At 49.0% G+C, this 14,258-nt stretch overlaps 2 protein-coding genes across 2 annotated transcripts in view; one reads left to right on the plus strand and one right to left on the minus strand.

The window, feature by feature from the left end:
• Rer1 (retention in endoplasmic reticulum sorting receptor 1) overlaps positions 1-3,514 on the minus strand; it is a 12,866-nt gene extending 9,352 nt beyond the window's left edge. Inside the window, exons 1-2 of the mRNA XM_005368653.3 lie at positions 3,363-3,514; positions 139-226 (exon numbers count right to left, since the gene is read on the minus strand). Of these exons, the coding sequence (XP_005368710.1) occupies positions 139-219 (81 nt within the window). The 5' untranslated portion in view covers positions 220-226; positions 3,363-3,514. The remainder of the gene's footprint in view (positions 1-138; positions 227-3,362) is intronic.
• A 245-nt stretch (positions 3,515-3,759) lies between these two features.
• The window catches only part of LOC101998195 (MORN repeat-containing protein 1), a 23,645-nt gene continuing 13,146 nt past the window's right edge, over positions 3,760-14,258 (plus strand). Inside the window, exons 1-6 of the mRNA XM_026790008.1 lie at positions 3,760-3,854; positions 4,591-4,662; positions 9,384-9,482; positions 10,834-10,944; positions 11,706-11,796; positions 12,248-12,335. Coding sequence (XP_026645809.1) covers positions 3,779-3,854; positions 4,591-4,662; positions 9,384-9,482; positions 10,834-10,944; positions 11,706-11,796; positions 12,248-12,335 — 537 coding nt within the window. The 5' untranslated portion in view covers positions 3,760-3,778. The remainder of the gene's footprint in view (positions 3,855-4,590; positions 4,663-9,383; positions 9,483-10,833; positions 10,945-11,705; positions 11,797-12,247; positions 12,336-14,258) is intronic.

Below are 14,258 nucleotides of genomic sequence, written 5' to 3' on the forward strand. Positions count from 1 at the left end.
GAAAGCGAAAGTTTCCACAGTGGGACAAGCTGTAGCTTAGCTCCTCCCTGTGAAACAACAAAGTCACCCTTCGGGATTCATCAGGAGTCACAGTTTCTCTTCCAAATATTTCTATTAATGATCTACAAATCCACTCACCTGTCCAAGCCGTGTGAAAAATCTGTACACCACTGAGGGCTTCCCATGGACAGAGTCTCCAACACTGTCCCCTTCAGACATTCTGTAACTGAGATAAACATAAGATACCTTAAAAATAAGTCTTCAGGGGGTATGAAAATATTCCCCTCTACTGACCAGTCTGTAAGATGTGAGACTTGATCCAGAGCATTTGTCTTTTCCAGGATCTGCCCCGGATCTATACTCCCAGAGCCAAGTCCCCTCGCTATCAACAACACTAGCAGGTGTCCCGCTATCCATGGCCGTTTCTTATCTGGCAACTAAAGGTAACCCTATCTGCCTGGTCCGTTTCAACACGCTGCTGGGATCCCAGGCAGAATTCACTACAGAAGTTAGGCACAGCTAAGAAGAACATCATTACCCTCGATTTCAGAGGGGACAAATCTCCAGCAGACCAAGGCCAGGCAGCGGCTTGGGCCCAGCCTGATATCCAGCTCTTCAGATATGGACTCAGGCCTTTGTCATCAACCCTACTAAAGGCGGGAAGGGAAATCTTACTGTCCTGGTCCTCACATCTGTGTGTAGAACCTGTCCTAGTTCCTTCTGCTATGAAGAGTGCAGCGCAGGAACAAACTGACTCAAGGGTGACTGGTACCCGTGCTGAGCAGCTGAGAGTCGCACTCTGGCTGCAGTCAGCCTCAGGTGCATCACTTGCACAGGGAAGCTCTTTTAAAATCTAGACATACAAGCAGACTTCAGTCTTGAGCTTGGTCTCAGCTCCCAAAGTAGGTAAGAAATCAGGTTCACAAAAGCTAGAGTAGGGCAGTAAGACTGTAAGTCCAACTCTTCCAGCCTATCCTCTATGTGAACATTGGGGAGATCCTTTGGAAGATGTCAGTGGCCTCATAATGTGACCTCGGATGGCAAATAGGTAATCTTATAGTCAACTCAAGCCTCCATTTCCTGGATCCACTAAGCACAGTGCTCAGAGCCATCCAAGAGACTGAGAATGCCCTTTGGTCTCTGGTATGTTGCATAAACTACACATACACAATTTAACTGAAAAACCTAGTTATGGCTCTCCCTTTCTGGGGGTACATTTTTACACTTTATGGGGGATTCCACATCTAATAGAAGGCACATTAGAAAATGCACTCCCTAGAGTGTACATGCCCATCCCACTTAGGCCAAACCCAACCTATAGAGAGCTGTCTTAGCATCTTCTTCACCTGTGCTATGTACATGCAAGTGTTTACCACCAAAACACATCTGCTTAAAGTGAGAGTAATGTCAAAAAGAAAATACTAGGCCTGGTAGTGCGCATCTTTAATCCCAGCACTCAGGAGGCAGAAGCAGGTAAGCTTGGGGTCCACCTGGTCTGCACAATGAGTTCCAGACCAGCCTATATATACAGTGAGACCATTTCAAAGAAAAAAAGACATGGTTATTCCTTTAAAGTATGTACTCTAAGCTGAGCTGACTGCTTAAAACTCTGGTTCAGATGATATGCAGAAAACCTACCGAAAACACATTAGTCAAGTTTTGATTATTGAACAAACATTGATCTGCATCTGATTAAACTCACTGCCAACAACAACCTGAGAGGCAGCATAACAAGATTAATAATGTGACCTTTGGAGTCCCACTGCCTGCTCCAGATCCCAGCACTGCGCTTCCTACTGCAGAATGTGTGGGGCTTGGATCTGGAAAATGAGATGAGATCCCCTCTGCCTGCCTCAAAGCCTCAGAGCCTGGCTCCAAGCAAGTGCCAGCCCCTCACCACGTCACACGTGTTCCTGGATTAAGGGAGGCCTTTGTCCCAGCTGTTCTATCTACAGTCAGAGAGGCCCTCCAAGCTATCCAAACTGACATCAGTTCCAGGTCACATCAATTACTATTTCCTTTAACAATTGCTTTCCAATTCCTTTCAGGTAATCTCTCAACTTCCTCCCACTAGAAGGCAAGCTTCTTGGGGAAGCTTGTCTGGTTTTTTCAGGATGGGTCTCACAACCTGCAGTGCTTCCCACATACCTACTGAAAATGCTCTATGTTCAGTCACAACAAAAGCCAGATTAAATACTGTTCTAAGATCTGGGTGGTGGTGGCACTCGCCTTTAATCCCAGCACTCGGGAGGCAGAGGCAGGCAGATCTCTGTGAGTTTGAAGCCAGCCTGGTCTACAGAGCGAGTTCCAGAACAGCCAGGGCTATAGAGAGAAACCCTGACTCTAAAAAGAACAACAAACACACAAAAATTGTTCTAAGGTGGACAAGTACTAACCATACAGAACATTCTCCCCGTGCCTTGTTCTAGAGCCTACTATTTGGTTAGTTTCTGCACTCCATCACTCCGAAGTTAGGAATATAGCAGAGAGGAGAAAGTTCTCCGCATAGCATCGGTGGTCACTACCTCCTGGCCAAGGAATAGCACCTGCAGATTTCAAGAGTCTTTCCTTCTTTGACAGCCCTTCCAGGCAGGGTCTGAGTTCTTCCAAGGCTGGGCCCCTCCCACCTTTGAGGATGATCAACTTGGATCTCCCTGAGGCCTTCACACTCTATCAATCCCCCAACACACACACACCAGGATCCAGGCAAGGGACGGAGTCTGGATTACTGATGTTCCTTTGAGGACTTTTTAGGAAATTCCATATTATTGCGAGTTGAAACTTAACCCAAAAAGACAGTTTCAACTATTTTCTGTTCTTAGGAGTCAAGGAAGAAACGCCACTGGGAGTTCTTAGTGTGAAGGAGGGTAGCCCTCTTGCATTGATATCCTTGCCAAGGAAGACAATATAGTCTTATCAGCGCGATGCCGAAGGTTCACAGCCTAGACAGCCGGGGGTTTTACTTCCTTAATGTCACCATATAATCTAGAGTCATTTAACCAGCACCCCTTCAATCCTTTCAGTAGTGTCTTCGCCCTCAGGCTCAATTCCTACACGTGTGCCCCGAAACCGAACACGGTGGTGGGGTAGGAAGAGGACTCCTAACACATGCCCGCCCCAGACTCTCCGAGCTGTGCGGGCAGCAACAGGCCACCTTCCTCCAAAGTCCCACGGCCAGGGAGGGCAGCGCTCGCCAGCTCCCTCGCGGATCCCTCCCGGGGATCGGCCGGCCCCCTGGCAAGCCCTCGCCAGCCTCAAAGGCACTGCCCGGCCCCGCCCGCCAGCTCGTGGCCTTGACAGTCCAGAGGAAGGCGGTGCTGCGCCGCCCGGCCAGGTTCGCGCCACCAGCCCACCCCCAGCACCTCGCAGCTCCGCTGCAGCCGAGCCGCGGTCTCCCTCACGGCTGCGGAAGGAGGATGGCGGGCAGGGCGGCCGCCAGAGCTCGGCTCGGGATCCGGGAAGCTGCACCAGGCACTTCCGTTCCGTCCTGCGGCGCCGCCTCCAGCCGCCAAGATGGCCGCGGGGCGGGGCCCAAGCTCCAACCATTTCCGCTTCCTGTACGGACGCCGAGGCCGTTAGCGGGAGTGCTTCGCGCCGGAAGGACGGGGCCGGAGGAAGTGCGCCGTGCTGCACAGGCGCATTAGTGTTCCGGGGCTCCGGAGCGGACGCCGGCGCTGCGGGTGTTATGGTCGCCAAGACAGCGCCTGACCCCGCCCCGCGGCAACCGGGAGCCAATGGCAAGCGTCTTTACGGTTGCTCGGCAACCAGTGGCGGCAAGATGGCGGCGACTGGCGAGCGGACTCCGGCTTCGCTCCAACAGCACCGGCACTTGCCGAGACGGCCGCCGCGAGACGGTACGAGCCGCGTACCCCGTCTGGAGCTCGGTCGCTCTGGAGGGCAGCGCTGGTACTTGGGGCCGCCTAGGGCGGAAGCCTGTTCTGCAGACAGGCCTCGGCCGCGGTCGGTGACTCCGCAGGCGGGATCGAGGCTGCAGGCTCTTGGCCAGCCCGCCCTGTTAGGTGGGTGGGTAGAGGCGAGGTCAGGCTGGGCAGGGTGAGCATACGGTCTGATGGGAAATTGTCCTAAAACCGGAGAAATAGGGTCGCTGTGAGGCCAGAGTCCATACTAGTGCCGCTATCTCTCTACCCCAGGCTGCAGTGCTAGCCCGGAGTCCTTAGGGGTGAGTGTGGATTTTTGTTCCGTGTGGACAAGAGGATGGTGAAGGGCCTGGCAGGATAGGCTCCTTGCCGTATTCTCTCCGAGGCTGTTCGACTGTTTCCCCGCCCTCACCGCCGCCCTTTGAATCCCTCCTGAGAGCCTGCAATCAGTTCTTGTCCTAGCCCTCCTCTTGGTGAGCGTACCTTTTCGTTAACGCATGTTCAAAACCCAAAGAAGAAGCGGCTGGGCCAACGATAAGCAGAATTGAGCCCCGCACATCTAGAGAAGTTAATCAAGGTGAAGCACACTGTCATGTTGAAAGGGTTGAGAGTCTAGAAATGACCTGCAGGCTACTCCGGACTCTGAGCTGCTCCATCAGTGTCTCTTATTGCTGTCAAACGGTCACTGTGTTCATCTTTTTTCCACATACAGGCTACGGCGTATATGTATACCCAAATTCTTTCTTCCGTTATGAAGGAGAATGGAAGGGAGGGAAGAAACATGGTAAGAAGCTTCTAGTCATTCCAGAGGACATACCCTTGCAATTCGGAGCCAGTCTTCTGAGAAGCTTGGGGAGGCCGGTGTTCTCGTACCAAGCACAGAACAGTACTGTGCCTGCACGCCGGTATCACTTTGCCCCAATCATGCTGGAGTCGGTGTAAGACCAGTTCCTGTAAGCTTGGAGCTGATCACATGCGCTCGCTCTCTCTCTCTCTCTCTCTCTCTCTCTCTCTCTCTCTCTCTCTCTCTCTGTCTCTCTCTGTGTCGTGCGCACCCATACGAGTACACACACATGCCATCATGGCATGCTATGTGTTTGTTATTGGACATCCAGGCTCCTAATTTTCAGCCTGAGTTTCTCTGTATTCCAAAAGAAATTGAGAAACAAAATTGGTAAGCAAGCGAGAACCCTTTTCTCTCTACCATGTGTGTGGCAGCATTACAGTTTTCTATAAAACTTTTGACCAGACAAAAGTCAGAGGATATGTAGATTTTGCTATGAGACTGAATCGCTTGGCTCCTGGGGAAAGGTAACTGTGTTCTCAGCAGGCTGCCTCCCGTTGCCTCTCTTAGCAGCATGGGTGGTCTGTTATAATTTCCTAAGTAAGAGTTACATACAGGCAAGGCATTATGGTTTGTTTCTGATCATAAAAATGGCCAGGTTGTAAACAGAGACTGCTCATTCATTTCCCATCACCCCAGATCCGAATAATCATGCGGAAACTGTATCAATTACAACACTGCTTGACCAATGACTCAGGTGTATTTCTAGCTAGCTCTTACATCTTGAATTAACCCATTTCTAATAAACTGTGTCACCATGAGGCTGTGGCTTACTGGTAAGGTTCTGGCATTTTCCTCCTTCAACAGCTACATGGCATCTCCTTGACTTTACCTACTCTCTCTATATATATCTCTTCCAGCCTGGCTATATTTCGCCCTGCCATAGGCCATAGGCCCAGCTTGTCTTACCTCTCTCACCTCTTTTGGCAAGTTCAGCAGTCATTTTTCTACAGGTCCTGCATGTCCAGTTCATAAAACATACAATTAAGCAGTCCAGGCAAGAGCAGTTTCTGCCCAAATGGCTAGCAAACTCCACAAGAAGACTCTTCGATGCCCATCTTCCTCTTGAAGTAATTAGTGCTGCCAGAAGCAGACGTGTCTCACTGTCAAGAAAAGTCTAAGTTTGCCGGGCGGTGGTGGCGCACGCCTTTAATCCCAGCACTCGGGAGGCAGAGGCAGGTGGATCTCTGTGAGTTCGAGACCAGCCTGGTCTACAAGAGTTAGTTCCAGGACAGGCTCCAAAACCACAGAGAAACCCTGTCTCGAAAAACCAAAAAAAAAAAAAAAAAAAAAAAAGAAAAGTCTAAGTTCTTAAAACACTTTAAATGCCATATTCTGTAGGTCTTTGGAGTGTTGAAGATTATCTATCTAACTGAAATATATCTCTATATATCTAGAAAACCTACCTAACAATTAAAAGTTTGATTATCATAGATGACTATCTACTAATCTGTATTTCTTATTATATGTTACATTTTAAAATGAGCTGCTCAAACACAATACCTTATACACAATGTAGCAAAATCGACCTTAAATTTGTATCAATAGACCAAGATCAATACCAATGCAAAGTATTCATCTCTATATCATATTCCCTTATTTTTTTTATAAATTAACTTTGACCATTAATCATTTATAACCAGCCCTTTTAAAATGAAAATAAACATTTATAAACAATTATTTTGGGGGCTGGGCGGTGGTGGCACACACCTTTAATCCCAGCACTCGGGAGGCAGGAGAGAGGCGGATCTCTGTGAGTTTGAGGCCAGCCTGGTCTACAAGAACTAGTTCCAAGACAGGCTCCAAAGGAACACAGAGAAATCCTGTCTCAAAAAACCAAAAAAATAAAAAATTACTTTTGGGAATTTGTGCGTAGTTTTCTCCAAACCACTTCCTGCTGTTTGTTGGGTGAAGTATTTTTAGGGTTCACAGAGACCTTTCATGGGGGTCTTCTTGTTGCATCAAACCACATTAGCCTGGAAGGAATCCACAGGTTCCATCCTCTGTGGAAACAAAAGCAGAACCTGTTTTGCAAAGCAACATATCCTTAGACTCAAATTTTGAAGTCAAGATCCCTTTTTGTTGGTTTTACTTAACAGCCCCCACAATCAAATGTCTCTCTGCAATTAGCCCATTAACAGTAAAAAGTTCAAAGAAAATACAATAATATACATAATCCAGACTCTCTGTGTATATTCCATCTTTATGTGGCTTATTTTTTAACTCTTACTTTTTAATATTTTATTTTATGGTCTTTTCTCCTTTAACCTATGACTGCTTATACTCTTGTCTATATTCTTTTTCTTCTCTCTCCCAAGCCTATGTATATTTTTTAAACACACTGTGACCCATTCAGAAGTTCATTTTTGTCTGAGTCTGTCTTTATTGAATATCTGTAATCATTTTCTAACCAGGAGCACCTTTTTTTATTTTAAATGCTAAGAAGGTGTAGCCAGGACCAACTCCTCTACCCTGCCTGTTTGCTCCACCCAGTCCAACGTGGCAGAGGTATGTTCACCGCCTCTGCGGACCATACTCACCACCCCAGCTCCAGGGACTCCGCGGGTATCTAGACTTCCTTCCCAAGCTCTCAGGTTTTATGTGGACGTGGTTGCCCCACGTTGGTGCGCAATTTATAAACAGAGACTGCTCGTTCATTTCCCAGCCGCCCAGACCCAAATAATCACATGAAACTATATCACTTACAACACAGCTTGACCAATAGCTCAGTCTATTTCTAGCTAGCTCTTACATCTTGAATTAACCCATTTCTGTTAAACTGTGTATCACCACGAGGCTGTGGCTTACCAGGTAAAGTTCTGGTGTCTTCCTCCTTCCACAGCTACTCTCTATAGATACCTCTTCCAGCCTGGCTATATTCTTCCCTGCCATAGGCCAAAGTAGCTTTATTCATTAACCAATAAAAGCAACACATATACAGAAGGCCATCCCATATCACCAGGAAACAGTGGTGCTTGCCTTTAATCCCAGTCCTCAGGAGGCAGAGGCAGGCAGATCTCTGAGAGTTCAAAGCTATCTATACAAAGAAACCCTATCTCAAAACAAACAAACAAAAAACGAAAAGAAAAAGGAAATAATCAGCCGGGCGGTGGTGGCGCACGCCTTTAATCCCAGCACTCGGGAGGCAGAGGCAGGCGGACCTCTGTGAGTTCGAGACCAGCCTGGTCTATAGAGCTAGTTCCAGGACAGGCTCCAAAGCCACAGAGAAACCCTGTCTCGAAAAACCAAAAAAAAAAAAAAAAAAGGAAATAATCAGCAGTGGCAATGGTGGTGCACATCTTTAATCTTGGGAGTTGGGAGACAGGCAGGCAGATTTCTGAGTTCAAGGCTAGCCTTGTCTACAGAACAATTTACAGGACAGCCAGGACTACACAGACAAAAAAGAAGAAGTGGCCATATTTTTTTTAGAAAACCTAAGCACAGAAAAGTGCTGGGTCTAGACTTTTCCAGTATCCGGGCTTCCTGGATTTTTTCAGTTTGTCAATTCTGCCTGCGCAGTACACTAGAGGGCTTTTCCTATCTACTAGCTACCAAAATATTCTCATTTTTCTGTTGTTTTCTTTTTAATTGTTTTTTCTGTTCATTCTGAGGCACAGTCTTGCTATATAGCTCAGACTGGCCTTGAACCTGAATCCTTTTGTTTGAGCCTCCCAAGTGCACCACTGTACCCAGGGCCTGTACCTGTTAGGCAAATGCTCTAAACTAGGCTATATCCTTAGCACCTTTCACGTTTTGTTTAGAGTTTTTATCACACAGACCTGACTATCCTAGAACTGGCTGTGTAGACCAGGCTAGTCTCAAACTCTCAGATCTACCTACTTCTGCCTCCTGATCGCTGGGATTAAAGGGGCGAACAACCCCCACACCCAACCTCCCCACCCCCACCCCCGCACCACCACGAAGGATTACCTTCCGGTAAGCAGGCATCTAGAACTATTGTCAGAGCTATCTGAAGAGCACCTACTTTTCCCCCCTAAGATTTACTTTTCTTTATACACATTGGTGTTTTACCTGCATGTGTGAGGGCGCCAGATTCCCTGGAACTGGAGTTACAGATAATTATGAGTTGCCATGTGGGTGCTGGGAATTGAACCTAGGTCCTCTGGAAGAGCAGCTAGTGCTCTTAACTGCTGAGCCATCTTTCCAGCCCCAAGCACCCAATTTTAAGAAAGATGGCTCAAAAGTTAAGAGTGCTTACTGCTCTTGCAGAGGACCTGAGTTCAGTTCCTAGCACCTACATCTCAGGTGTATATGTCAGCCCATAGCTCTGGCTCCAGGGGACCTGACACCCACTCCAGTCTCCATGGGCACTCTTATGCATGGCGTGCGCACACACACACACACACACACGTGTCCTGTCTCCTTGTGTGGATAGAGGCAAGGTCTCATCTGCACAGCTCATGCCTCTGTGGTCATTTCAACTGAGAAGCTGGCATTCAGGAATGTTTCGGTGGGTTGTTTTGTTTATATGAGTTTCCAGTATGTTGCCCAGGTTGGCTCAGACTCCTGAGTAGCCCGGTTACAGATATGTACTACCATAGCAACTGAAGTTTTCACTCTGAAAAACAAGCCCAACTGGCTGGGTTGCTCTATGGTCATTCCCACTCCCCAGCTGACTGCACGTTGATTTCTCTTACCAGGTCACGGGAAGCTCTTGTTTAAAGATGGAAGTTATTATGAAGGTGAATTTGTGGATGGAGAAATCACTGGGGAAGGTTACCAACACTGGGCCTGGTCAGGTTAGCATTGAACATAGGTGGGCATTGACTGTGTTCCCATAAACGCTCTCAGAGTTTATGGACACACAAAGTGCTGTGTGTAAACAGGGGGCCTCAGGTTCCACCAACGAGAGAATAACAGCCTGCAGGTGGGGTGCAAGGCAGTGTGAGCCTACAGCCTGGATGACCTCCATACCTAGTGAAAGGCACCCTGGGGTCTCCTCGCTGGGGCTCTGCACTTACCTCCAAGGCAACTTGGTCTTCTCCTTAACACCTAAGTGGAATAAAGAATTATCATCCCAAAGTTACAATTTTCTTCCATGTTAAAGATATTTTAGGCCAGATGTGGTGACACATGCCTTTCATCCCAACACTCAAAACAAACAAACAAAAGATATTTCGGTCACGCTGTATCCTTGGATGGGAAAACTGCTCCATGGCCTCCTTGCCAGTGGCTGGGGGTATTTCCTGGAGTTTCAGGCCTCACAGTAAGCTGGTTGTTGATGCTCAGGGGAACTTTTCTCTTGGGCTCAGCACTGAGTTGTTTTTAAAGAGCTGAGAAAGAAGCCTCATCCTTCACTCTGAACCATCAGTGCCACAGGGAGTTTCCCAGGACAGTCTGCCACCTCAGCCAGGACAGGAAACTAGCCCACTGCATCGTTTTCTTCCTCACAGTCCAAAGACTAAGGTAGAGACAGACACCAAGCAGGTGTAGTAGCTATACCTTTAGTACCCCACTCACAAGGCAAAGGCAGACTGAGCTCTGCGAGTTTGAGGCCAGCTACACATAAAGACAGAATCCTCCATTTGAAAATGGCACCTCAAGGGCTGGAGAGATGGCTCAGAGGTTAAGAGCACTTACTGTTCTTCCAGAGGTCCTGAGTCCCAGCAACCACATGGTGGCTCACAGCCATCTGTTAAGAGATCTGGCGCCCTCTTCTGGCCTGCAGGCATACATGGAGGCAGAATGTTGTATACATAATAAATCTGAAAGAAAGAAAGAAAGAAAGAAAGAAAGAAAGAAAGAAAGAAAGAAAGAAAGAAAGAAAGAAAGAGAAAGAAAGGAAGAAAGGAAGAAAGAAAGAAAAGAAAAGAAAAAGAAAATGGCACCTTAAGCCAAGTGGTGGTGGTGCACACCTTTAATCCCAACACCTAGGAGGGTAGAGGTAGACAGATTTCTGAGTTTGAGGCCAGCCTGGTTTATAGATTGAATTCTATGACAGCCAGCGCTACACAGAGAAGCCCTGTGTCAAAATAACTTTTAAAAAAAAAGAAGAAGAAGGAAAGAAAAGAAAGTGGCTTCTCCACTGCCACTGGCTAGGGCATAGCAGAGAAACAGAAAGCAGCTGATTCTCCCTCTTATCTGCACCAGGAAACACCTACTCTGGACAGTTTGTCTTAGGAGAGCCACAAGGACATGGCATCATGAAGTACAAAGCCGGAGGTCACTATGAAGGGGAGCTCCTCTACGGCCTGAGGGAAGGTCTGGTGCCCTGGGGCTTGGGTGGTAGAACCACTAACGTAGTCTGTCTGAATTTAGAGGCTAGAGAAAGACAGGAATTGGCACCCCATCAAGACAGGTCTCCCCGTTTCAGAGTGCTACAGCCATGGTTTGTCCAGATCCACTCTCCCAAGGTCCCAGTGACCCCAAGGGCCTGAGTCAGTCACTTCCTCTGTGGTCTGCAAGCTAAGGGGGATAAGAGGCAGATTGAAGGGGTACCTGTCCCTTTGGGCACTGTGGCAAGTGCCCTGCCCCTCCTGTTAGCCATACCATGTAAATGAACCTCGCAGGCTCCAGTGTGCATGAGTGTAGAGGGAACTTCCTTTTCTTTCTCCAGGTTTGCTTGAGTTAGGGAACAGAAATATCTCTTAGTTTCTGAATTGTCCAGAACCTGAGCATATTGACAGTTCAACAAGGCCACATCTTCATTGATGATTCCCTGCCCTTTTGGGTTGTCAAGCCTTTCGGGGGGAACTCAGCTGGTCTGGATCAATTTTATCAGCCTTGCTGACTTGGGCACTGGCACTACCTGTCCCTAAATGCATCTACCTCTCTTGTTTGAGCAGGCTTAATCAGCAGGCCTAGGAGGCAGCCTGGCCACTACAAGGGACCCTGGTACTCAGCCTTCTTCCTGGATTGGGTGCAGGCAGAGCTAACTCCAGGAGGCTAAGGGAGGAAAGGAGAAGGGTCATCACTAGCAGGGAGTGTGGAGTGAAGTTGGTATGTTTTGGTTCCTTCATTAGGACAGGGGTTTCTGGAGGACCAGGATGGGCAGGTGTACCAGGGTTCCTTCCATGACAACAAGAGACATGGCCGTGGGAAGATGATCTTTAAGTGAGTATGGGTCTGGGAGGTACAAGCTGGTGCTTGGGAACGGGAGTAGCCCCCACAACTCCTAGAGTACTGATGGCCTTAGGGCTCTGGGTAGGTAGAGTCTGTAGAAGTTACCCCACACCTGCCCTTGAAACAGAAAGTCGCCTCTCCCACTTCTTTCTGTCATTTTCTATTTTGAATAGCAGAAGCCAAACATGTCCTTCCTGCACAGGGCCCAGCATGTTCTGGAAAGTGGGGCCTGTCATAGGGGAGATGGGGTACATGCAGACATGTCCCCGCCTGTCACCAATCCTCCTGAGCCAGCTCTGGCAAGTCAGGAGCTCACAGACCATCTGCTCAGGGCCTATTTTTGCCTTGGCCCCGGTGTGCTTGCTGTGCCTGGTCAGAGGAGTCAGTTTGAGTCACTGAAGCCACCTGGCGCCTACCTGAGGGTCCTGTGCTGTGCCCTCAGGAATGGTGACAAGTACGAAGGCGACTGGGTTCGAGACCAGCGTCAAGGACATGGGGTGCTGTGCTGTGCCGACGGCTCCATTTACGAGGTACTGCGCTTACTGCCATGGGGGAAGGACTGGAAGTCTTGGTGGTGTTTGCCTGTACTTCATCTGGCCATGCCGTGGAGGCACTGAGCTCACATTCAGCTCATCCTCACACCCCACCCGGGGTGCTGTCTTTCCTTGTGTTTATTAAGTCCTCATGTGGAATGAGCCCTGTGCTGTGAGTCAGGGTGACAAGGAAGCCTGAGCTCTGTCCACATGGGAGGAATGAGATACTGTGAGTTTTGTGGGCAGAAGACAAGACTGCACTAGTGCCATTAATGAGAAGTGTGAAATTATTGGCCAGGAAAACTGGCACGCTACCAGGAGGGGCACAAGAAGAAACACGGATTACAGTGCAGGGAGGTCCTGAGACAGGGCCGGGCTAGCTCCACCATCTCTGTGCTGACTGCATGCCAACTCCTAGCAGGAAGCAGGAGCTTAGGGCCCCTGGAAGCGGGCTTCTTGGCTACTGTAGTTGTCACAGGTGAGGCCCCAGCGGGAGGGATCCAAGGCGAAAAGCCTAGGTGTTGCTGCTTGCTGTGATAGTGGCAAGCTCTATTGGGGGTTTCCAACAGGAAGGAAGGACGCGCTTAGGCCTCTAGACTCCGAAGTGTCAGAACTGCTTCAGCTACTAATTTCTTGTTGCGTCACAGGAACCAGGATAGTGTGATTCATATTTTTTCCAGATTTCTCAAGTGGCAGTTAGAGTAACAACTGGAAGGAACAGGCCCCTGAAAGTAGGAAGAGCCCCACCCAGCTCATACAGGACGGGGAAGAAGGGAAGAAGGTCTACGGGGCAGTGGGGGGGGGGGGACTCCTATAGGAGATTGCCCAGATGCAGGACGCTCAGAGTGGTCCCTGCTGACTCCTAGAGGCCTTTGGCCCTAGGGAACAAAACCCTCCTACCACAGAGCCCGCCACTCCCTCTGCTGATGCTGGCATTGTGCCCACTGGCTAGGGAGAAATGTTTGGGGCCCGACTCCCTGATGGAAATGGAACGGTGTAGGGCAGCTCCCACAGAACTGCGGGGCCACAGAAGCCTGGCGTGGGTGCCCATGTCTGTTTACAGAACAGAAGAGTTCCGCTTGGGTAAATCTCAGCCCATGACTTAGTAGGGTTCCTATTGCTGTGATAAAACACCATGAGCAAAGGCAGCTTGGGAAGGAAAAGGGCTTGTGTAATATTGTACTTCCTGGTAGTAGCCCATCACTGAAGAAAGGTCAGGGTAGGAACCTGGAGGCAGGAGCTGAAGCAAAGGTCTTAAAAGAACGCTACTTACTGGCTTGTTCCCCAAGGCTTGCTCAGCTTTCTTAGAGCACCCAGGACCACTGTCCACAGTGAGCTGGCCCCTCCCACATCAATCATTAACCAAGAAAATGTCCTACAGACTTGTCTTCAGGCTGACCCTACGGAGGCGTTTTTCTCAATTAAGATTCCCTCTCAGATGATTCTATCTTGTCTCAGGTTGACATAAAATGAGCCAGCAGGACCGGTCTGGTCAGTGCTGTTGGAGTCTGTGGACACTGCTGGCCTAGAAGCTGCCTCTGATCTGGACCTGAGACAGTGCACATCACTGTGTGTGCTGCTATGACCAGTCACCAGTCTGGGCCCTCCCCCTTTAGGGGGTCATCCTCAAAGGACCTGACTTTTACAATATGTCCCAAGCAGGATCAGTGTGCGGTGGTAGTGAGGACTCAAAGAGGTCACTTCTCTCCTGCTTGTCCTGCGTCCCGGCAGAGTCCACCATGACTAAGTCCACACTACAGTGTCTAGTTTCCAGTGAGTGAGACCTGCCAGACCCTGTTCCAACCCCTCCACCTGTGGGTTCACATAAACCTCCACACACCTCTCCGAAGGGTTCACATAAACCCCCCACATCTCTCTGAAGGGTTCACATAACCCCCCACATCTCTCTGAAGGGTTCAC

This window comes from Microtus ochrogaster, unplaced genomic scaffold (genome assembly GCF_000317375.1).
Source record: "Microtus ochrogaster isolate Prairie Vole_2 unplaced genomic scaffold, MicOch1.0 UNK38, whole genome shotgun sequence".
Classification (NCBI taxonomy): Eukaryota; Metazoa; Chordata; class Mammalia; order Rodentia; family Cricetidae; genus Microtus; species Microtus ochrogaster.